The following is a 23,614-nucleotide window of genomic DNA, read 5'->3' as shown; positions in this document are numbered from 1 at the left end:
TTTTGACCATGACATTTTATAAAATTTCTTAATGAATACCAACCCTCAACTACTAGTCTGTCCATGTGTTTTATAATGCACCAATTGTGCATGAGCTTGGCTCAAGGCCTCACAATGTGTGATATTTACCTCCGATTCATCAATAAAAGGTTTCCCCTGCTTCATGTTGTTTTTTTTTTTTGTTTTTTTTACTTCAGTACAACATTCTCAGTCCCTCTGAACTGTCCACACAGGTCTGCAAAGCAGCGCCTCGCTCGCCAGCTGCGCGACAAAGAGGAGGAGATGGAGAGCCAGAGTCAGAAGGTTGAGGCTCTCCGCCTTGAGGTGCGAAAGGCTGAGAGGGCCAAGAAGGAGGTAGAGTAGACTCCCTGTGGTTCATAGCACACCCTGTTCTGTCTCCATCCACCGGTTGGTGCACAATTTAAGCTACCGTCTTTGGCTGTGTTTTCCATCTAGATCTCATTACTGGAGATACAGAGTTAATTGGAAACAATGTTGCAATGACTTTATTGGAAGACTTTGGTCCTTCTCCTTTAGGAGAAGTGTCCTTTTGTATTTTGTGCATAAAGTCAGAAAATTAAACCGATTTAATTTATTTTGCAAAATTGTTTCTGTCTGTATCAGTGGTGTATTTATATACAGTTTGAATGTTGAAATTGTTCTCTTTTTTTTCTAAGATATGCCTTTAGTATAGCGTTATTTTACATGTATTAAAGGTTCCCTACTCTTCTGTTATGTTGATATGGGTGCCTGAAGCGGGAAATTGTGCACATGTGCTTGCATCCAGTCACTGGAGCTTGTCTATCTGTCATCAGATGGAAGTGCAGGCGGAGGAGCAGGCAGCCGAGTCCCAGAAAGAGAAGAAGCTGAGAGAGCGTAACGAGCAGTACACCAGACAGTTGGAAGAGGAGCTGGAAGGGCTTAAAGTGAGTGCACAAACACACATTAGAACACAAACTCGTATTCAACAGGGTCTCTGTGCATTTATAAAAGTTGAGACCGACAGTGTTTTTTTTTGGGGGGGGGGGTTCTGTGGGGATACAAAGAATGCTATTGGTAGCTTTCTTATTCTACTCCGTACTATTCTACTCCTCATCCGTGACAACAAGTTTCACCGAGCTCTCTTTTCTCCTCATCGCCACCATCCAGTTGAAGCAGGTCGGTTCCCCTGCTGCTCCGGCTTCTGCGGACCAGACCCAGGAGGTGGGCCGCTTGCGTGGAGAAATGGAGAAGAAAACGCTCTTGTACGAGGAGGAGCTGTCGCGCAGAGAGGCACAGCATGGCACTGAGCTGAAGGCCCTGCGCAAAGAGCTGAGAGACGCTGAGAGCCAGCACCTCACCCTGCAGAAGGAGATCCTGATGCTCAAAGACAAGCTGGACAAGACTCGTCGTGAGAGGTACTTCATGTCCTTTACTTCTTGTAACTGCTCCTTCGGTCTTATCTGATTTTGGTTTTGTTTTTGCTATTGCTGTCTATGTGATATGTTCTAAACGTCTAAACAGTTTTTTCTCTTGATTGCCTTTTACAGTGGTGATTCCACGAGGTAATTACAGTTGCTTAAAGAATAGCTTAATCTCCCTTCTATAAATGTAGTAATTGCTGTGAAGTGCTATTTTTTCTTTATTGTTAATCTAGTTGTCCTTCAGAATTTTAGACTTGTCTTGTCCCTCACTTACATGGTCTCCTTATACAAATGACTTTTTTTCCAGTCGTTCCATTATTTTGCATTCCAGATGAGATGCGGTCATGTGACCAAGAAAGTACACTTTTTCTTTTTCTTTTTTTTCTTTTTTAAATGTTAAAGGTTTTACTTATAAATACATAAATAATCGTCATCTGGTTCTAAGCTGGTCTTGAAATTAGGTACATACAACCTTAGATGAACACCAAAAGACAGAATTTTTTTCTTTCACGCTTAATATCTCTGTAAGCAGTATGGGTGGACTTAGTTTTTCACACTCCGTTTCTGCATTTTAGTTTCCTTTAGTTGAGTCATGTGTTGTCATTCATCTGAAGTTGTATTTAGACCTGGAAAGGTTCAATTGATTTTTTTTTTATTTTTTTTTATTTTTAGTTACCGTTTTGGTCGTTGTCCTGTTCCATGTAAAACCTTAGAATTTAAAGAGGGTGTACTTTCTTTTTCACATGACCATAGATATACATGAAGAACAAGAGTTTAAGTCCAAAGATGGTGTCTGCAGTTTCACAAAAGATATTTCCTTATGAAATGTTGATGGACAAATTGTCCCTTTTTTTTTTTTAATATCCATTTTACTAACCCATTTTATTGCTTTGAATTTCTTTTAGCTTCTGTTCTCCAAAATGGCACACAGCTTATCAAAATGAAAGTGTGAAAAGCTTTCAAAGCGCACAACAGGGGCAGCTTTAATCTCAGAATATTTCTCTACTTATGCACAAAGGATCCCTCTGCTGTTTCAAACACGTCTCATGTTGGAAAATTAAAGGAAAGACAGACTCTTTCTGAAGCGATTCCCAGCCAAGTTGACACAGTGATTTACAGAGATTAATATCTCTGCACAACCTTCTCAAGTTTACCCCAGTTGGTCACATTCCTGAACTGCAAAGCTAAAATAAAGTTAAAAGCCAGGTGACTGTAAAAAAAAAAAAAAAAAAAGTGCAGAGCATATTGTAAACTGGATGAATTTCTAAATTGAAGCAGCACTGCAACTTTTAAAAAGTGTCCATCGGGTCCCGAGTGTTAAAACTCAATTGAAGTTCTGCTGCAGACCCTTTGCGACTTGATGACCACTGAACCCACTTTGAGAACCACTTGTCTAATCAAAATTTAATAAAAATCTTTTTTTTTAATTATTATTTATTTTTTTCTTTGTGTGCAGGAAGCTTTAGAATTTAGTTGTTGTTGTTTTTTTGTACACTGTAGCCTCCCCTTCTTGCCTGCTATTACTGACTTATTATTCTCACTGCTTTCTTATTCACTTTAAACCCACCACAGTATCAGGTTCTAACTGCATTAATGTGTTTGGGCTTGATAATAAGTACTGGGTCTTAGTTCTGAGTCTTTGATTTAGGTTTGTGAAGCCTAAGGTTCACACAGGAACAAAGACAGCAGGATAGACCAGACTTTCTGAGGTTTGACTATGAAGCTAGAGAACATTCAGTGCTGTCTTAGCCATGTTTCTATGAATAATATTTTGTGATAAAACCACTCTGTTTATATTACCTGGTAAGGATTGGGTTTCTCGTTTGATTAAAAACACCAGGGCGGGAGTCGGGATTGCATGTGCATCAGTAAATTTTTATTAGTGTATGCGTTGTCAGAAGTTTAACAATCTCTGTGTGTGTGTGTGTGTGTGTGTGTGTGTGTGTGTGTGCGTGTGTATTTCCTCCAGCCAAAACGAGCGGGAAGAGTTTGAGACCGAGTACAAGCAGAAGTATGAGAGAGAAAGAGTTCTGCTCACTGAGGAAAATAAGAAGCTGTCTAGTGAATTGGACAAGGTAGAGTATTTGTTCATTTTGTGTGCATCTACATAATGAAAGAAGTCAGTCAGTCTGTGTACGTTTTTTGTTTTCACATTTTGCCGACTTGCTTTCTCAGCTTTTTGGGGATCTGTTTATCTCACACACTCAAAAACCCAGTCCTGTAACCCCAGGTAACCCCGCTTGGACGGCTCAAACCCCTTCATCACATTCCTCTCTCCACCCCCTCTCTCCCAGCAGTGCCAAAGAAATCACTGTTCAATATCCCCCTTGAAAACAGCGCGTAGCCTGCTGCACAGTCGGATGGAATGACTCTCTGGATCCCGCTCTGTTGACTTTGGAAATGGCTCCTGGAAGTTCAAAAAGGCCCCCAATTTAACTGTTTTTTAATAAGTGGGAGGCCTTCTGACATATGGAATAAAATGCGAGAGTGTTGTTTTTAAAGTCTGCGACTGATAAAATGCAGAATGTCTCGATGAAATGCACAAAAATGTCCATGTCACTAGAAGTCAGTGTAGTTATTGTTCAGATATTTCATATTTCCCCAGGATGGATTAGATCTGTGTGTGTATGAAAATATTTTTTTTTCTCAATCAAACCACTCTATCTTCAACCTTGATGCCTTTTTGTTTGTATTTTATAAAAAAAAAAAAAAAAATGAGGATGCAAACCTTTAGTTTGACCTTCGGTTTTCACTATTGTCAGTTTTGAATTGTAAATGGAACAATCCAGACATGAAAAAGGAGACCACGGTAAACAGACTCTTTAATTAGCATCAGTATTTTATTTTTTAGAAAATACCGATATAAAATCCTAAATACTGTTCATACTTTTCTTTATCTTTTTTTCCTGCAAAGCTGACAGTTTTCACTCTATTTGTCAGCAACAAGGGGACATTATCTGCATCTTTTTATGAATCCATTTATGATTTGAAAATAAGCAACTTGCGACAATTGCCGCAACCGTTTGGAGAAACTGTGACTTTATACCATTAGAACTTGTTGTCAGAACAGCTGTGAGCCCGAGTACCTGCATTTCTCTCTGCCCTGCAGAGCAGCAGCAGATCTCTCTGAACGGCACATGAATTAAAAACTGTAGAACCTCAAATCTTGCTTTGAAAAAAGCACGTTAATCACGGGCAAGCAATGTCAGTCAGCCTACAAAAAGACCTGTCGGAATATGATGTTGAAGGCTTTTTTATGCTCTCATTATAGAGTCTAATATGGCCTGAAGTTTGATACTTGACAAAAATTTTACTTGAAGGAAACGAGCCCCAGTTGTCGGTTTCTGTTTGCGAACAATGTTTATGTTTGGGCCCCATTTCAATGAACAAGGGAACAGCAGTGTTCAAGTGAGCTGGATAATAGGCAATAAATCAGGTAAACGAGGCCTGATTTACTTTGTTTCACAGCAGCTGCATTGTAATGCACAAACAAACACACCCACACCTGTGAAAACATCCACACACCTCAGTGGAAAGTGTTGCATCAATGTTATGTGAAAGTCCCGGTTCTGAATAGCATGCATGTGTGGCTGAGCCCCGCCCCAATCAGGGGAGAAGAGATGTAACCCGCCCTGAACTTGGCTAAAGAGGCAGCAGGGTAGTGATGGAATCTTCTGGACTTCTTGCATTTAGATCTCTCCATTATTAGAAAAAAGAAAGGAAATCTCAAGTGGCCATGTCTTACCTCCATGACTTCCTAAGCTTTCCTGGTGTTTGATGGTCATTGCCTCACCTTGATGCAAATCCCTCAATATGTCCGGGCATGAAAGCATGAAAGACATTCTGAGTGTTGTGTCACATTTTGATAACCTGCCCAAAGCTTAGTGTTGCTGAAGAGGCATGGCGTTTTTCTATTAATAAGCCTTGCAGTACAAAAAACATGTTGTTTGGAAAGTTCTTGTCCAAAGATTTATGGTAATGTTAAAGAAGGCAACACTTATTTCACCATGTTTGTGTTTATTTCGGTGGCCTTTTCTACAGTACTGACATTCTTTTTACCAGCCCGACTGTCCTCACAGATCCCTCAAACATTTGTTGCAAAACAACGTTGAATTATTGTCTCGGCTTGCTCATCACGTCACGGTCCCGACGAGAAGCAAAACAACAAAAATGTGCTCTCCAAATGAGGTATTTCAGCAAACAAAGGGGCAGTTTGAGACCTGTAATGGTGTTGCAATGATTACGTCTCGGCAAGTTCCTGATTTTAAAGGATTCGAGACAACTGTCAGAAATAAATCGCACACCTTCAGTTTGTTTTAGTGTGTGTCACACCTCCTTTGTAGCTCTATGGTTGCTTATGTTTGAAGTGTCTGAACACTGAAATCTGTCTTCATTAATACATGCAATACAATACAATAGTCAACCAGTTGTCAAGTTAAAGGCAGAGCACTCTCACAGTCACACAGCAACTCAACCTCCGCCCAGTTTTCCCATTACCAGGTGTCAATCCTCTGCGGACGGCTTTATGTTTTCACATTTTTTTAAAATTTAAATCTATAAATATGATCTGTTTTTTTTTCTGTGCGTCCCTGCTTCCCTTAGTTGACCGGCATGTTTGAGAAGATGAGTTGCTCCAACCGGCAGCTGGAGGATGAGATGAGGGAGCTGGCTGATAAAAAGGAGAGCGTAGCCCACTGGGAGGCCCAGATCACAGAAATCATCCAGTGGTAAGACCCACACGCACCAAAAGTGAACACACACACGTGCACACAGCAACCTCCTCAAGTGGCCCAAAGTACTGCCTGAGGCATATACTTTTCCACTCACAACCAGACACACACTCACACTCACACGGTGTCTGGTGGTGTATTGGGTTCCTCTTCACGGTAAAGCTGCAGCATGTCTTGCATACCTCTGAAGATCGCAGAGCTGCTTGACCCCTCCCTTCTTCTCAGATCATTTCCCATAGCAGCTAACACCTCGCCAGCTGCTCGGTCTCCCTCTGTTGGACAAGCCTGAAGTCTTCACATAGCACACATACCACGCACGCACGCACGCACACACACACACACACACACACACACACACCCAATCGCACGCATGAAAACAGACACGATACAGCCATCCAGCCACAGAAACACACATTCAGTACTGCAGTCACAACACATTCCAAACATGAACATACAAATGTTGAATGGGGAATGTATGTTTAAAAGAATCTAGTAACTGGTGTTGCCCTCTGTTGGTGGTGCTTCACAACTGCAAGGGATGAATTATGCTCCAGGAGCCCTTTGTCGGTTTAACAAGTTGTGTTTAGCTCTCATCTTAACTTTTCTTTTGTCCTGAGGTTTGAGTATGCAAACTCTGGGCAACTTAAATGAACAATGGTCATTCAGCCATCCAAATCGCTGAGAGTGTTTTGTAGTCACGGCACTTAAAGATCCATTACATTAAAGCCAATTTATACACAATGTATTGTCTCTCTTCCTGCTAAAGGATGCTTGTAGAAAAGGTTCAAATAGCTTCACAGTAGATAACAGTTGTATTCGTGAGTAATGTGTTTTATGGATTGAGGTGAGAGTAGATATTTGGAATGTGTAAAGCAAACACGTGTAACTGTGTGTGTTCTGCAGGGTAAGTGATGAGAAGGATGCTCGGGGTTACCTGCAGGCTTTGGCCACAAAGATGACAGAGGAGCTGGAAGGATTAAGAAACACCAGCCTGGGAGCCAGAGCCACGGTAAAACAAACAAAAAAAACACCCAAATTCACACACAAACATTTCAGTCAAATGAAATCCTCTGTTAGGTGAGCCGTCCCTGATGATGAATAGTAAAAGTAACAAAACTACCATGGTGTTTTATTTCAAATTGATTTAATTTAACATTGAATAATACTTAAGTAATATTAGTTTTTCTCTTTTTTATTATCTAAACCATTTACTCCTTCTGCCATCATTTCTGTTTTTCGTTTACTAACTTGTTGCTCTTCTTCTTTTCTCTCTCCGTTTCAGGACATGCCCTGGAAAATGCGACGTTTCGCCAAGCTTGACATGTCTGCGCGTCTGGAGCTGCAGTCGGCTCTGGACGCTGAGATTAGAGCCAAGCAGAGCATCCAGGATGACCTGAACAAGGTCAAGGCAGACAACATTTCCACAGAATGGTATGGATACTGCTCCACGGAGAGTTTAGTTTCCTTTTCGGTTTTACTGGGGATAACTTCTGCAGCACAGTTTCTGATGCATATTGTCTACGATCCGCCAGCAAACTGCAGGAGGCGGAAGCTAAAAACCAGGAGCTCCTGACTGAGATCGACAGGCTGAAGAAGGAGACGGAGGACATGCGGCTGCGAAGGGGTAAACATGATCTTGGCAGGGATTGATTTTATGGAAGCAACTATTACTTTTTTATTTTGGCAAAGGTTTTCACACTGTGACCTAAGTGAGAGCTTTCTCTGTCCGCTGTGTGTTAATGGACACTGAAGCTTTTCCAAAGAGATTATCGCAGTAAAAGAGGGTTATGCTGCAGTCAGGCACCCAAATTAGAAGGCTTTGCGTCAGCACCCATATTTGAGAAATAAAATCTCATGCCGTGTACACGGACATGTATTGTTACTTTGGTCATATGAAACTACCCCCACTTCCTGGAAACAGTCCTGTGACTCATTTTGTTTAAGTCACCCTTTGATGTTTTAATACTCAACCATGGTTGTGTTATTTGTTCTGTGTCTATAGGTGTTAAGCACCAGGATTCCCAGAATTCCTTCTTGGCTTTCCTAAACGCCCCCACCTCAGCCCTCGACCAGTTTGATGTAAGTTTTTCTCCCGAAAGAGTCCTCACAGGGGTCTGTTTGGGAAAAAAAATCTGTTTTGAGCAAACATGTATCTGCCTGAGATTAAATATCTTAAATTCGCAATTCACAGCCAGCTTTGAAATCGAATGAATCTGTCGTCATTGAGTTAGATCCATGTTTTTGTTCACGTTCATTTTTCTGCCTTTACTTTTGTTTGTGTTTTGCGTCGTTTTTCTTGCATCACTCTGGTACATCAGGACTCTTATTCCTCATCTTCATCTTCTTTAATTGAGTTTTGGGAGGATGTAAGTTTACCTCGGTTAGATCGAGGTCCATGTGTGTTTATATCCATGTAACCGTAGCCGAGCCCTGTAGGACTGTGAGCGTAAATAGTAGCTGAGAACAACTGTAAGCGTGTGTGTGTGTGTGTGTGTGTGTGTGTGTGTGTGTGTGTGTGTGTGTGAGTGAGAATGTGTGGCTGTGCCGCAGTGTTAATGTAAGGAGGGATGGATCCACTGAAATATGTCAGTAATGTTAGTTTCGTGAGAAATAAATCCCCCATTTCCTAAAACAACTGAGAAGGGTTAGATTTGGAATTTATATATGAAAGCATCAGTGACATTATTTCTCTTTGTATTTACTCTTTAATTTACCCATAAATCATGTTGTCGTCAACTTGTGCTACAGGCGGACTTTCCCAAGCTTCTCCCTCCACATCTCCATGTGTATTTATTTTCAACAGCACCCATCATCCTTTTCAGTTTCTCTCCTCAGTGCCCCCCTCCCCCGCAGCAGTGCTTCCCAACCAGCGTTACCTCTGTACAACTTCAGTAGAATATAGAAGTTGTGATTAAACAGCTCAACACATCAGAAGTCTTAATGTAGCACCCATGTTTTGCAGCAGTGAGCGGCAAGTAAAGGATATACAGTTGAAATTATAAGCTGAAAGATAAGAAGATATTTTATATTTTGTTTTCAAGGTAACACTTAAAAAAGGATTGGGAACCACTGCCTGATGGAATACGTAGTCTTGTTCCCATCGTCCCGTTCCAACCTCTGTTTGAATATGTGTTTTCAGCTCTGTTAGACAAATCTTTCTAATATTCACTCTGCTGTGACTCTGACGCTCTTGTCTCTCTTCCTGCCACTGAAGCGCTCGCCATCCGTTGGCCCAGCTAGCAAAGGCAGACGTGTAAGCACCATCACTGCTCTATGCACCCTTCTTTAAGAGTGCCATCTCGCCCTTATCTCGCCAGTGAATCTTTTGTGTTTGCTTTGCCTGTGTGTTCATTGTGGCTGTCTGACTGCATGGCAGGGGTTCTGGAAGGGGGAAAAAAACAACAGAAAAAACATTTTTAATGTTATTTGGTATTAATGTTTGGATGTTTAATGTTTTATATATGTGGTACAGCTATGTGTGCTGCCTGTTTGTGGTGTTTTCTCTTTTTTAAATTTTTTTTATTGTTTTAGCGTAGCTTTGTGAGTAGTCATGCATGGTTTCTGGTGTATGCTGTGTTAGAAAACACGGGGGTGCAGTAAAGTTGCAGTCAGTTTCCCGCTCTGGATTTAATGTAAAGTGGATGTGATCATTTCTTGACCTCGGTATCTTTCTGTTAGCATGGATGCTGCATATTGGTCTCCGGTTTGAATTGGATTATGTAACGTTCTCCTTCTCCCCTGTGTCTTCATCCCTTCCTTCTCATCTGTCTGTTTGTTCCCTTTCTGTGCCTTCCCTCCTCTACTCCCTGCCTTATTCTCCCCAGGTGGACTCCATTGATAACTTCACCCCCTCCAACACTCCATCTCGGGACGATGACCCCAAGTCCCACCTCAAGTCCCGTTCACGTTCACCCTCCATGGCTAGTGATATGGAGCCCATAGAGGTCAGAAAAAGCCAAGAAACAATAATATTTTTACACACAAACATGATGATTCAGCCACTCGCCAAATTCTACCTCAGCCAGAGCACAAGGCGGCTTTTGTTTACAAGCTAACAGCGGTACTAACCATAACAAGACTCAAATTAGTAGGCTAGAAACCGTCTCTCGAAACTTTACAGGAATGTTTGACATGTGGTGGAACAAGAATAAAAGACTTCCAAATATTTAAATGGACAACTGTCAATTACATGCTTAGCTGAATCTCACAGTGCTGGCACTGTTGTGTCAGCCATCCATTGTGAATTAGAGGTGATGCAGTTAGAGAGAAAAACGAGAAACCAGCAGCACAATAAGAAAAAGAGGCCTGCAGACTCCAATCTAAATTGAACTCAGCATGTTCTACTTGTTTAGATATGATGAAGCAAGTAGATACCATAGTCGTGTTTGGGAATGTGGCTTGAATTGTTTATAATGTGCTACACAACAGTGGAAAGCTTTTAGAAATGACACTGGGTGCAGACACAACTTCAAGATCCAGAAGCACCGGAGTCCTGAAATGTTCTACAGGTGTTCCAGAGCTTTGGCATGTTAGAATGCAAACGTCCGCAGCATTGGCGCCGAAACTTTTTGAACTCGTCTGCAAAGTGTGTGAGGGGAGCGTGTGTGTGTGTGTGTGTGTGTTTTCAACATGTTACCAAAGAAAACCCAGCGATTTGATCAGAATTCTGCATGGTGTGCTGCCTCCTGAAAAAGAAAGTGTCCAGAACAAATTGTCCGCACTTTTTTTTTTTTTTTTTTTTTTTTTTCTTTATATCTTTTAAGAGTCTGTGGGAAAAAAAAATTGTCACCTCCGTCCTTACCCATGTCAAATAATTTCTCACCTAAGCTTGTTGTTGGGTGGCTTTGCTCTGGGTAGTTGTTTACCAAGACTTCTTAGTCGTTTATTGGACAGTTGGGACACAGTAGAAGACCTTGCTGCTCAGTGCTTTTCTGTGTTCTGCTCTGCAGTTGATAGACCATCCACCCCGTACAGTTCAGACCCCCACAATGCGCTCAGGAGGGTATGGCAGTATTGGACGCTCCTCGCCTAAGGTAACTCATTTTTCTAAAAAGTCACACTTCATTGGTGGTGCAGCTGTTCCTAAAATAAACATTGATCATGTTTGATAACCGCTGACTGTGTTCCTCTGCAGCCCAAAGCACATCAGTTTGTTGTGAAGTCCTTCAACACGCCCACAAAGTGTAACCAGTGCACCTCCCTGATGGTGGGGCTCATTCGGCAAGGTTGTACGTGTGAAGGTAAGAGTTTTGGGTCTCTTGCACAAACTCACGGTGAAGTAAAAACATATTAACTGGGACATTAAACCTGGACGGCCTGTTTAATTGTCTTAACAGTTGAATTCTTATGATGCCTCCTCATGAGTCTCCCTCTGTTTCCTTGTGCTCAGTGTGTAATTTCTCCTGTCATGTGACCTGCGCGGACAAAGCCCCAGCGGTGTGTCCTGTGCCCCAGGACCAGACAAAGGGCCCGCTGGGCATCGACCCTCAGAGGGGTATCGGTACTGCGTATGAAGGCCATGTCAGGGTGAGTGCGACTGGAGAAAGGGTCAGGTTGTGTCTGGCAGCGGATGGACACTTGTGGTTTGTTGCAGTAGCTGGAAATATTTTGTTGTTGAAGTGTGTGTTTTGTGTCTGTTGCAGGTGCCCAAACCAACAGGAGTGAAGAAGGGTTGGCAAAGGGCGATGGCTGTTGTGTGTGACTTCAAACTGTTCCTCTATGAACTGGGCGAAGGGAAAGCAACACAACCAAGTGTAGTCGTCAGCCAAGTCATAGACATGAGGTACGAGTCTTCATGCAGGTTATCAGTCCGGCTCGTTAGTACTACCCTAAATGTTCTGAGGGGGAATGGAATAGCTTTGAGTTTTAATACCTTGGATTAGATAAGACTTTGATCGATCTTAATTAGGTTTCATCGCCGCTCAGCATTCAGTCCAGGATGGACGATGCTGACATTCTTTCATATCGTATCACTTTGTGTCAAACAGGGATGAAGAGTTTTCAGTCAGTTCTGTCCTGGCTTCAGATGTGATCCACGCCAGCCGCAAAGACATTCCCTGTATATTCAGAGTGAGTTCTCTTTAACAGCTCTGTTGCTTCTTTCTCTAAGTATATAAAGTTAAGGTGCATCATCAACTGAATGTGACAGCAATACTATGGAATCTTTCAAGTGACCTGTCACCTGTCCGTCCCCTGTCCTCAGGTGACAGCGTCCCAGCTGTCCCCATCCAGCAGCCACAAGACCTCCATCCTGATCCTGGCCGACAGCGACCAGGAGAGGAACAAGTGGGTGGGCCTCCTCAACGAGCTCCACCGCATCCTTAAGAAGAACAAGCTCAAGGATCGCTTTGTCTACGTCCCCAAGGAGGCCTACGACAGCACCCTGCCCCTCATCAAGACTACCCAGTCTGCTGCTATCATAGGTGGGCACTCATGTCTCAGAGGACGAGGAGGTTTTAAGAAACACACTTGAAATATTAGAAGTTTGAAGATCACTGCTGATCTAATATCAGATGTAGACATTCTTCCTTTTATCCGTCCATCCGGTGTGAATACAGTCACTATCTTAAAAATGGATGGTTTACAGTGGTGTGTTTGTTCCTGAAAGAGTCTTTTGGTTTTTTTCCCGTTTTTAATTAATTACACCAGAGGAAGCTTCTGGGATTTTATGTTTTTTGGGGTTTTTTTTGGGACCGAAATGATCATCTCACCTTGATTGCCCTCAGATCACGAGCGCGTGGCTTTAGGCAACGAGGAAGGCGTTTTTGTCATCCATGTCACCAAAGATGGTAAGATCCACTAATATGAAGCCTTTTTTAAATGATTTTTTTTTTCTGTCTTTGTTTCCATTCATTTTTTTAGAGTTTGATCCTTGATTTGATTCGTTTTAATAATGATGTGCAACTTGACTCACTCCTGCACTCACACACACATCCTTCCTCAGAAATAATCCGGGTGGGGGACAGCAAAAAGGTCTACCACATCGACCTGATCCCTCAGGAGCAGCTGATGGCGGTCATCTCTGGCAGGAACCGCCACGTCCGACTCTTCCCCACACAGGCTCTGGACGGCCGCGAGATTGACTCCCAAAAGCTGCAAGAGACAAAAGGCTGCCAGAGTATCGTCTCCGGTCCGGTCCGAAATGGCTCCCTCACCTGCCTCTGTGTGGCCATGAAGACTAAAATCATCTGCTACGAGGTGAGACGAACGCAGCCCAGCTCATGCAGTGTGTTTCTGTACATATCCAGCTGTCTGCAGGCTTGACTGGAGATTGTTCCTTCTATTTTGTTGTTTGGATTTTTGATGTTAGAGATTCAAACCTTCAGCCAAAAGACCCCAAACTCAAAAATCTAATCTTGTAGGTGAATAAGAGTAAAACGCATCACCGTCGGCTGCGGGAGCTGCAGTCCCCGGGGACAGTTCAGTGGATGGGTCTGCTCAGTGAGCGTCTTTATGTGGGCTATCAGTCCGGCTTCATGCGCTACAGGTATCCCACATGTTTATCTAATACAGGAGGTATGAATTTGTTGAGCCATTTATCATATAATGAACAGGATTTATGGCTTCTGATCTCCTCCACAGTGTCCACGGTGACTTGCCCCCGGTTAGCCTTCTCCACAAAGAGGACCACACCCTGGCCTTCATCCCGCAGCAGAACCTGGAAGCCCTTTGCGCTGTGGAGATTTCCAGCAAAGAGCTGCTGCTCTGCTTCAGCTCCATCGGGGTGTATGTGGACTCTCATGGTCGCAGGTCACGTCAGCAGGAGCTCATGTGGCCAGCTGGGCCCAACGCTGCTTGTGAGTGGAGGAATGTTGAACTGTTAAAATCCAGATGCACACCTGCTGTGATCTTTAGGCCAGTCACTGCGTGCTTGTTTGTTTGTCAACTTCTGAGTCATTAGGTAATAATGTGGAAGCCCTCATGACGCAACGTGAGAAGAATAGTTTAGTATTTTTTTTTAATGTCGCCATGACAAATAGAAAAACATTAGATTTTTCAGCAAACAGTGTTGTATGTGTCCTATAATATACACAAGTAAATATTTACCCACATAAAACAAAGATAAACTGATAAACTGTAATGTTGTTTTCATTTTGATAACTGAAGCCGTAAAATGTCTGAGACTGATGCCAAACTGTCTCATCTTGTCAAGGCTACAACGCCCCCTACCTGTCAGTGTACAGTGAGAACGCTGTGGATGTGTTTGATGTCAACACTATGGAATGGATCCAGACCATCCCTCTCAAAAAGGTCAGCGTCCGTTGGGAATTTGCCACAGCTGAAGATTCAGCAGCTGAAGATTCAGCAGCTGACAATGTAACTGGGGGGGCTCTGGGGCTCCATCTGGTGGACGAAACGATGGAATTCTTTGGGTTTCGTCAGCTTAGTTACCCCTTTTTTATTTCATTTAACTGCCACAGAATAATAAATAGAAATCCATATGTATACCGAGCGACCCCCTGCCATAAATTAGATGGCCGACTGATTTGTCCAGCATTTAGTGGTGATAACTTGTTCTGCTCTTTCTGAAGGTGCGACCTCTGAATGTCGATGGCTCTCTGAACCTGCTGGGGCTGGAAACGGTGCGCCTCATCTACTTTAGAAACAAGATGGCTGGTAAGAAATCTCACTTGTTCAGCTTTTTGTAGTCTAATAAGCAAGTGTTGCACGAAGCATCTGAATTCCTCATAACAAGTGAAATCCTCCATTTGACATGATGTCAGCATTATATGTGACTATCAGGGGCAAAGTCACTCGTAGTTTTATAGAATGATTTCTGCTTGTGTTTTATGTTTCCATGATTAGTGATATGTTTAATTTGGTTAACTGAGGAAGAATTTTAAAGTGCAGATGATTTTAGCGGAATGAAAGTGAAATTTTGTCTGAATTATTTAGGTGTGATTTAAAACAATAAAACAGCAAAAGGTTGAAGAGGAAATACTTCCAAATCATTCTTAAACATATGTCTTTAGTAAATGCACTTACCTGCCTTCTACCTCCAGATGTTCTGAGATCAGGTGCTGAGAATTGGCTTGATCCCGTTATTATTTAACGTCATTAAATGTGATTTTAATTGAGCTTAAAGTTCAAATTACAGGCAGCAACCAAACATATTAGTTGTTCATTTAAAGATCACCTTTGTGGTGTTTTTTTTTTTAAAGTTCCACTCCAGCCGTTTGTAATAACTCATCTGATTTGCCATGAACGAACCTTTTAATACTGCACGGAGCATGACTCCAACTTTTCTCTAAGCATATTTACTTGATACCAGGGGAAAAAAAATAAAAAATTCGTCTGTGCCAGTCCAACCAAAACTGGACTTGTAAACTCACTGTAGTAAAAGTAAAGATGGTTGTCGTGGTCTTTCAGAGGGTGATGAGCTGGTCGTCCCGGAGACGTCGGACAACAGCAGAAAGCAGATGGTGCGCAGCATGAACAACAAGAGACGCTTCTCCTTCAGGGTGCCCGAAGAGGAAAGACTTCAGCAGAGGAGGTACCTTTATACTCAGTGTGGAAGTTTCAGCCTTTTTTCTTTGTCATTAGTGGGATTATTATTCCCTTTTTTTTTTATATATATATTTTATATATTTTTATATTTTATACATATATTTTTTATATATTGTTCCTTATTGTGGCTTCACTCATGTGTTTGTGGTTGTAGAGAGATGCTGCGAGACCCAGAGATGAGGAACAAGCTCATCTCTAACCCCACCAACTTCAACCACGTGGCCCACATGGGACCAGGAGACGGGATCCAGATCCTAAAAGACCTGCCCATGGTATGCATGCACGTCCAAAAGAACAAACCGTCCTGAGAGACGTTTGTTTGAATACACACGCTGAAAAACATGCTTGTCCATCCTGACTGTTGTAGTTCATTCACATTATGTCATCCTCTAAAACGTTGCGATCCCGCTCCACCCGAGCTGTTCATGGAGTCCGTGCGTGTGTTTCTGACCATGTCTGTGTGTGAGCATGTATAGTCGTGCACCCTCCTCACTCCTCTGCCCCACGCTGCACTCTGTCTTGCGTGTTCTGCGTGTTTAAACCAGAACGTTCGTGTTCAGGAGAACCGTGCAGGATTCAGCGGTTCGGTCAGCATCCCCTCCATCACCAAGAACCGGGGCGAGCCGGGCCGCTCCATGAGCGCCAGCAGCGGACTGGGCATACGTGAGTAACAGCAGCTCGTGAAGACTCCCGGTCTCTCGGAATGCTTTGTGTTTGCTGACTCCTCTCCGTCGGCTCTCCCCTGTGTCCAGGCTCGTCCTCCCAGAACGGCAGCGCTCTGCGCCGGGAGCTGTCAGGAGGAAGCTACGGATCCAAGCGGCAGACCATGACCTCTCCTTCTGAGAGCTCCCTGTCCTCAGGAGGAGGGATGGACTGTGGTGATGCTCCACTCTCACAGTTTGACAGAGAGGTCAGTAAATCCACTGAAGGTTAAATGTGCAGCTCCATGTGTGGTCGACTCTAAACATTAAATTCATTTCACTGCATCTTTAAAAGGAACCCTGAGTTATATGACTCGTTGGGCTTAATCGATTAACTTTAGCTTTATAAACAGGATATTAAGTTGTTTCTGTGTTGAAAACGAGACTGAGGGGAACACTTGAAATATCCAAAATGAAGAACATAGAGGTTGGAAAGCAAGAGTGGGGGCAAAACCGAGAGCCGTTCGGGGTAAAGGTAGCGAATCGAAGGGGCGGTGACTTGGACTGAGTACATCCTCACACAGGTTAATCCAAAGACTCAAGACACTGTTGAATTAAAGTGTTGTTGGAATGTCAATTGTTTGTACATTGTGATATTGCAGTTCTGTAGCATTTTAACTTTTTTTTGGTTTTAAAGGCTTGAATGGCGGTGTTAAGTGTACTTATCTCTCTTGTTGCCTTTCAAGTGGAAACCAAAAGCAGTATCATGTGGCATTAAATCAATCTTTACTGTTGCCTGTAACAGTTGAAACATTATTGAAGCGTATAGGCTGAGTTTGGGTGTTTTACGTCGTCATCGACCCAGAATAGTTTGTAGATGTCGGTGATGTCAGCACTGCTGTTCAAAAAATGTGACCAAAATGTGACAAGGTTTCGTTCATGTGTTTTAACTAGGGCTGGGCAACGATTCAAATGTTTAATCTAATTAATCACATGATTTCCCTGATTAATCACGATTAATCGCATTTGTACGCAACATCCAAAAATCAATTCAAAAGTAGTGTATAGGTTTTAGCATTTAGTTTTATTTTAAATGTACTGCCATATGAATGAAAGTGCCATAACATTTGTTGTGCAAACACACTTTTAACATCAGCATCTTTATGTAGTTTTTATGTAGAAGCCTCGCTCCACTGTCTGTTTCCTTGAATGACTTGCTGCTATCAGTTGTGTGTTTTGCCTTTCAGTGATATTTTAGACTGGAACTACTACGGTGATAAGACAATTCAACTTGGCTGTAAATGCAGAAGTCTTTTTTTAAAATTTATTTTGAAATACGTGCTTTTATGTTGAAACCAGTAAAACAGGAAATAGCGCCGGTTAGCTCCGTGAGCTTCACACAGAGACCGAGGAGCACCTGTAACGATGACGTTACAGATAGCAACAGACTTTTACAATAATAAAATAAATAATAAAACCTGCGGTAATGCGCAATAAAATATTTATCGGCGGTAAATAATTAACAAGTTAAAGCGATAATAATGAGTTAACTCGCCCAGCCCTAGTTAACTATGTAGTTTGGCAGGAGATATTAGAAAAGCATATTAAAGTTGAAGTCATATGAGTTGGGGTTCCTTTAAAGAGATGATTGAGGGCTTAAACTAACCTCATTTTAAAGAAATACACTTGAGTTTTTACTGATTCAGTCTGATGTCGGACTGTTGTAAAGTCGTAAACCCCACATCTGCTTTGTATGAATAAGTTCTAATGGAGATTTGTGATTGCTTCCCTTTCATGCCCCTGTAGAAGTTAGTCAAATGACAATGTTTTTCTTTGAAAAAAAAAAAAAAAAAAAACAACAACTCCTTGCTCTTCCCATCAGTCACAAACATCCCAACATCCGCAGGCCTCCCACCTCATCCCACCACTCCAGCCAGCTGCTTAGCTCCCAGTGATTTAGTTCATCCAGCGTAATGTCCATGTCTCCCCAAAATACCTGCTTTAGGTTTTAGGTGCAGACGAGCAGCCACAGAGCGGCCGGCATGAGTGTCATGTCCCTTTAACTGTTTGTTACCTAAACTTTAGACTCCAGCAGCAGGGACGCTTCTTCTTCTTCTTCCTCTTAGATATTTCCAGCAGCGTCTGTTAGAGATCAAGCAGATGAGATGACTGAGAGCAAATAGTAACCTTAGTAGATTTTAGTGTCCTGGGCAGTAACTACCCCCTCCCACCTACCCTCAAACTGCCTGCCATTCTTCATGTGGCTCCCCATCCCCATGGCCCATAAACCCGGACGCTGTCGACTCCATTTTGCCCCATTTCTCGCCTCCCTCCACCCCAACCCAGCTGTACCCCCCCGCGCTCCCCGCCTGCCCCCTCCCACCCCAGCATGTTGTCTGTGGGCTGGGCGCTGAGTCTGAACTCTCCTCTGCAGTGGCAGGCAGTCTCACCGTCGGAGAAGACCCCTGATCTGAAAAGGGCTTTAAGGACCCTGCTTAGTAAGATGAAGGTAATGTTCCAGCTGCAACGACCGCACCAAACACACAAGTGAGAGCACCGTGTCACTGAACACGCACCCCCACGCAGAACACAGTACATCACTTTGCCACATTTGCATTCCGAACACATGAACACACACTCGTGGTCACTGGAAATCTGCCGCCACCCCTCCTCCCCCCCACCTCCCCCCTTTGCTGCACCATCTCAGCACCGTCACATCAGCAGTATCTGACAGGTTTGTTGCATCCTTCACCAGAGCATCGGCTGCACCATCAGTCTGTCAGTCATCCGGCCTTCATTTGAAATTCTTTGGTTGCTGAGTGACTGGTGCAACGCTGCTGGCCCAGCCAATCACAGAGCATGTCTGCCTCCATGCTGCTCTCTAACCAATGAAATGTCCAGCTCAGAACGCAACTAGGCCACAAGGACATACAACGTGGCTCTCAGGGTTGCACCGAGAACTCTTTTAACCCTAATTCCTGATAGGGGACAGATTTGTCCACTTGGGGTGTACTTTCTTCTCTAAGTTCACACTGGACATAGTGATACTCATCATATTTGGTCCAGTTGTGCTTTTTTTTACTATGTTTTTTCATTTCAAAGACACATCATATACAATGCAATTTTTCATTGTGTAGAAAAAAAACCTGTCCCCTTTTAAAACGACCTAAAAACATCATATATTAATATTTTTTTTCCACTTTTTTTCTCATGAATGTTTTCTTCCACTTCAGTTCTGATCATAACTACCAAGTTTTCAATTATTTTCAAAAAATTAACCCTTTAAATACCAGTGTATATGAGGTAAAAACAATTTCTGTTAAGTATTCGCCTTTTTTTTTTTTTTTTTTTTTTTTTGAAAGTTAGGAAAATTAAGAGGGAAAAAAAAAAAACAAGCGACTCATTGTGGATTGTCAAACTGGTTGGAAATGAGGTGAAAAAGCACAGAATCTGCATGCTCTCAAGAATGCTGTAGTTTCTCCTCAAAAAGCACTGATTGTTCATGGCGTTTTACTTCAGTCGGTAGAAACGACATACAGTTGTTTTTGATGTCCGAAACGAGTTTGTGTAAGTTTAGATCGGATGCAAACAGAAGGGTTGCTGCACAGCATCACTGACCTGGATACGGTACATCACATCACATAGCATAGGCAGTTAGAAATCCCCCAACCTGATGACATCACTGAACTGGAAACAGAATCGCCTCCTGTAACGCACCACACGCAGTCTGCATCCAAACTGCTGGATGATCCTGTTTTTCGGGGTTATTCCCTGATGTGAGTCAGACTGCGTGTGTTGAGTTCAGTACAAGGTCGAATGCTCGCCACCCCCCCCTCCCCCCTCCTCATCTGCCATGCCTGCATGTTTGTTTTCCTTCAGCTGATCATTTCTGGTCAATTGAGCTGTTGATCTGCTGATGATGTGGAATGTAGCGGAAGATGAGGTGGGTGCGGGAGCAGCGCGATTCAGCCGCAAACAGCAGATTAACGAGCAGAGAATGAAGAGCCGTGCATGTGTAGCTGGAGGACTCATTTAAAGATGCCGCCATCCGTGTAACACCCCCATCAGCTGTCAAACTGAGACACCGCATCATGAATCAGAATCAATCAACTTCCTCTTTTTCTCCTCCAGGACTCGGACTCCCCCCGTCACTCCACGGCCTCCAACAGCTCCACCTTCAGCAGCCCTCCCAGTCCGGCGTCCCCACACAAGACCAAGTCTCTGTCCCTGGAGAGCACAGACAGGATGGGCTGGGACACATGAGCCCCCTCCCCGCCGGCCTCTAACCCATCCAGCCCCACTGACTGACAGCACAGGACTCCAAACTCTCTCTTTCTCCCCCTGCAGCTTCCCACCCCCCCACCCCCCACCTTGCCCTCACTGCCCAGAGAACTGCACCTCCTGCCCCGCCGCCGCCGCTCCTTCCTGACGAACATTTAGTCCACTCTACAGCCCCGGTTTGTGTCTCGGCGTTCTTCCGTGACGAGGCACAAACGCAACGAGTCTGTGGTCTCTTTGAGGGAAATTCTGAGGGAGAGGTTGTAAACTAGTGGTGGTTTATGTGGGTGTAAATGTGTGTGTGTGTGTGTGTGTTTGAGAGAAGCTGCGCGCACTTGCCAGCTCGTGTGCATGTGTTTATCCAGAAGGGGTGTGTCTCAGCTCTTTTTGCTGTCGACCGAAGCATCGAGCTGCGCTGACACTACTCGACCCCCCCACCAGAGATTCATTCAGAGACTCGAAACCTCACGATGCAACCCAAAAGGAAGAGGATCATTACTGCGAGAAAATGATTTGTACTTGTACATAGAACCAGTTGGGTTTCAGGGGACGATTTTAATTTATTTATCAATCTTAGACGAGGAAAGGGAGCCCTGAAGCAGAAAGGTGGAGTTTAAACCCCTCCCTACTTCCCTAAATCGCTTTCTCTTTGGGTGCTGAAAAAATTTAAAACCATGAAAAAATGAAGGTTTGAGGGGGGACAGAATGAGAAAGGAACAGAATGATTTTTTTTTATTATTATTATTTTTACTTTGCTCCTGATAAGTGCAGTGACTTTACAATATTTTTTTTCATTTTGACCGTCAGCAAAAAGCTACACTTATGACATCACTACAGCTCCGACTGTGCTACTCTCTTCCTCATTGGTTCAGTGCAAGTGACATCACCCGGCAGGTTGTAGCGTAGATGTTCCACTTTGCTGTCCAACCAAACCGACCAACTCACAGACTCCCATCACGGCAATGTACATAGGTTCAAAGTAGAGAGTAATATATGATAAGGAAAATACTATAGAGACCTACGCAGGGGAGAAAGAAAAAGCCTCTTCCTTTAGTTTTCCTGCTTTTGTTTTAAGTGATTCGGGGTTGCACTCGCACATGAAAGCCATTTTAAACCACTTTCCAGAGTTCTTTTTATACCAGTCCATTTTACATTTGTTTGTTTTATATTACATGTATGACACGTGTTGTGTGGTTTGTTTATTTTCTTTCGCCCCCATCCAGTTTGCTTTTGAGTGAAGAAGCCCACGTATGGACCGACACTACTGCCCGTACTGTACAGTGAACGCGTGCATTTATCATAAGCCCGCTCTCACACGTGCATCCACACACACACTGAGGTGGTGTTTTTACATAGCTGATGCCTTGTCCTGCTCCTCCTCCGACTGTCAGCGGCGAAGCGGCTCCGATCATTTAATCGGCTGTTGGTGTGTTTGTGTGTGCGTGTTTCAGTTGTTCTGAGTTCAATTTAACCAAAAACAGACGAAAGGGAGACTGCGTGACACGAATCGTCTGAGTCACAGCCTTTGCTTATTCTTCAGAATGTTTTTGACGATGTGTTCATTAAAAAAAAACTACATTTGTAAGAGCTCTTGATTTAAAAGAGAAAAACACTACAACGAGAATGTAAACACTTCAAAGCTGTAAGAAAGCCAGCACTTCGGTTTCTGATTTATTAAATGACCTGATTTCTACCTGTTGTGATCTGTAAAATGAACAAAGCATGAGCTCTAAACCTCGTCTCCAGGTGGATTTTGTCTAATTCTCCGAAAGGAAAGGTCTCCGAAGAGAGCGTTTTAGAGTGAGACGACCTCGGGCTGCAGAACAGGACATTCACAGTATAAAACCTGCTGTCTCTCTTCATGTCATCTGACTTCCAACCACTCACGGAGCAGAATGTGAGAAAGCTGATGGAACAATGCAACTGTGTGGCTATATATATATACACACGATGTTGTGTGTTGACAAGAATGCACATTCTGTTGAGTGTAATGCATTTCGAGTCCTCGTTAAAGCTTGTTAAGATCAGCTCTCGGTTCAGCGTCCTGGGTCTGAATGCTCCATTTTATTCCACTTGTTTTGTTTGTCAGAAAGGGAAACTAAAGTTAATGTACTTCTGTGGTCATTCCTGCCGCTTCCCCTGTTCAAACGCCTCAAATTGCTCTCAACAACCCATTCCATATATATTTATATATATATATATTATTTTTTTTTATTATTATTTTTATGAAGAGAGTTTTGGAGCTCCAGGTTTTATTCTTAATCACCCACATCGTTAGAAAACTTTTAAAGCTAGCAACTCTCCTTAGTTCCTGCTGGAGTCTGTAGAGTATATCAGCCGTGGGAAGAGGAAACCGTCTTAGCGAGGTGTTTTAATATTGGCCAATGTTGTACAGATAAAACGGTCCCCGTTTACGGAGAGAGAGAGGAAGGGAAACTCAGGAAATGTCCGAACCAATGAATTCTTTTTCATTTAGACGAGTGAGCGTGTGTGACTGTTGGACAGATGGACGGCAGGCGCGAGTGAGGGAATCTGGCTGTGTAGATGTGACCTGGGCGACATGTTTCAGGGGTGACGGGTGGTCTGATGGCTGAGGTGTCACATTTAAGTGCAAGAAAAAGTATAAAAAAAAAAGAAAAAATAATTGAAACGCCTTTACATTTCAGTGAGGTCTTATCTACAGTACCTTCTATATTATTTTGCTCTTTCATATCATACTTTTTTTTTCTAGGATTGCTTTGTAATAATTTGTACAGTTTTTGCATGTTATAGATGTAATCATCTTGTTTTTCAGTTTGTTTTATTTGCTTTTTTTTTTTTTTTTTTTTTTTTGGACGGTTTTGGGCGTTTTACTGAGGATAACCCACTACAGGTGATGTAGATTCTTTTTTGCACAAAAAATATTTAAGGTGTAAGGTCAAAACAAAAAATAATGTATGGAACTGGCTGCCACACTTATGTGGAGAACTCATTATATTAACCTGACTCCGATGTATTTCAATAAAGCGGAGGGCTGTTACAAATACACACCCAGCGTGTCCCTGTGTGGTCATTT

General features: G+C 42.9%; 1 protein-coding gene across 5 annotated transcripts in view; it reads left to right on the top strand.

Moving 5' to 3' along the window:
* The window catches only part of cdc42bpab (CDC42 binding protein kinase alpha (DMPK-like) b), a 76,453-nt gene extending 52,867 nt beyond the window's left edge, over nt 1-23,586 (top strand). The window contains exons 15-43 of one of the 5 annotated variants that reach the window (XM_075458745.1): nt 234-354; nt 816-926; nt 1,150-1,397; nt 3,373-3,478; nt 6,006-6,130; nt 7,037-7,142; nt 7,416-7,564; nt 7,666-7,757; nt 8,136-8,212; nt 9,348-9,386; nt 9,958-10,077; nt 11,083-11,166; nt 11,268-11,373; nt 11,523-11,659; nt 11,776-11,915; nt 12,121-12,202; nt 12,336-12,555; nt 12,859-12,921; nt 13,077-13,330; nt 13,495-13,619; nt 13,715-13,929; nt 14,286-14,383; nt 14,665-14,749; nt 15,503-15,626; nt 15,795-15,912; nt 16,201-16,303; nt 16,393-16,550; nt 18,716-18,790; nt 20,413-23,586. In XM_075458745.1, coding sequence (XP_075314860.1) covers nt 234-354; nt 816-926; nt 1,150-1,397; nt 3,373-3,478; nt 6,006-6,130; nt 7,037-7,142; nt 7,416-7,564; nt 7,666-7,757; nt 8,136-8,212; nt 9,348-9,386; nt 9,958-10,077; nt 11,083-11,166; nt 11,268-11,373; nt 11,523-11,659; nt 11,776-11,915; nt 12,121-12,202; nt 12,336-12,555; nt 12,859-12,921; nt 13,077-13,330; nt 13,495-13,619; nt 13,715-13,929; nt 14,286-14,383; nt 14,665-14,749; nt 15,503-15,626; nt 15,795-15,912; nt 16,201-16,303; nt 16,393-16,550; nt 18,716-18,790; nt 20,413-20,544 — 3,613 coding nt within the window. In that variant the 3' untranslated portion in view covers nt 20,545-23,586. Of the gene's footprint in view, nt 1-233; nt 355-815; nt 927-1,149; nt 1,398-3,372; nt 3,479-6,005; nt 6,131-7,036; nt 7,143-7,415; nt 7,565-7,665; nt 7,758-8,135; nt 8,213-9,347; nt 9,387-9,957; nt 10,078-11,082; nt 11,167-11,267; nt 11,374-11,522; nt 11,660-11,775; nt 11,916-12,120; nt 12,203-12,335; nt 12,556-12,858; nt 12,922-13,076; nt 13,331-13,494; nt 13,620-13,714; nt 13,930-14,285; nt 14,384-14,664; nt 14,750-15,502; nt 15,627-15,794; nt 15,913-16,185; nt 16,304-16,392; nt 16,551-18,715; nt 18,791-20,412 lie in introns of all 5 variants that reach the window. The other 4 variants (XM_075458744.1, XM_075458746.1, XM_075458747.1 and 1 more) reach the window with 4 other exon arrangements.
* The last annotated feature ends 28 nt before the right edge of the window (nt 23,587-23,614 follow it).

The sequence above is a fragment of the Odontesthes bonariensis genome, chromosome 24 (genome assembly GCF_027942865.1).
Source record: "Odontesthes bonariensis isolate fOdoBon6 chromosome 24, fOdoBon6.hap1, whole genome shotgun sequence".
Lineage (NCBI taxonomy): Eukaryota > Metazoa > Chordata > Actinopteri > Atheriniformes > Atherinopsidae > Odontesthes > Odontesthes bonariensis.
Note: the sequence above shows the minus strand (reverse complement) of the source record. Positions and strands in the feature narration are given on the sequence as shown.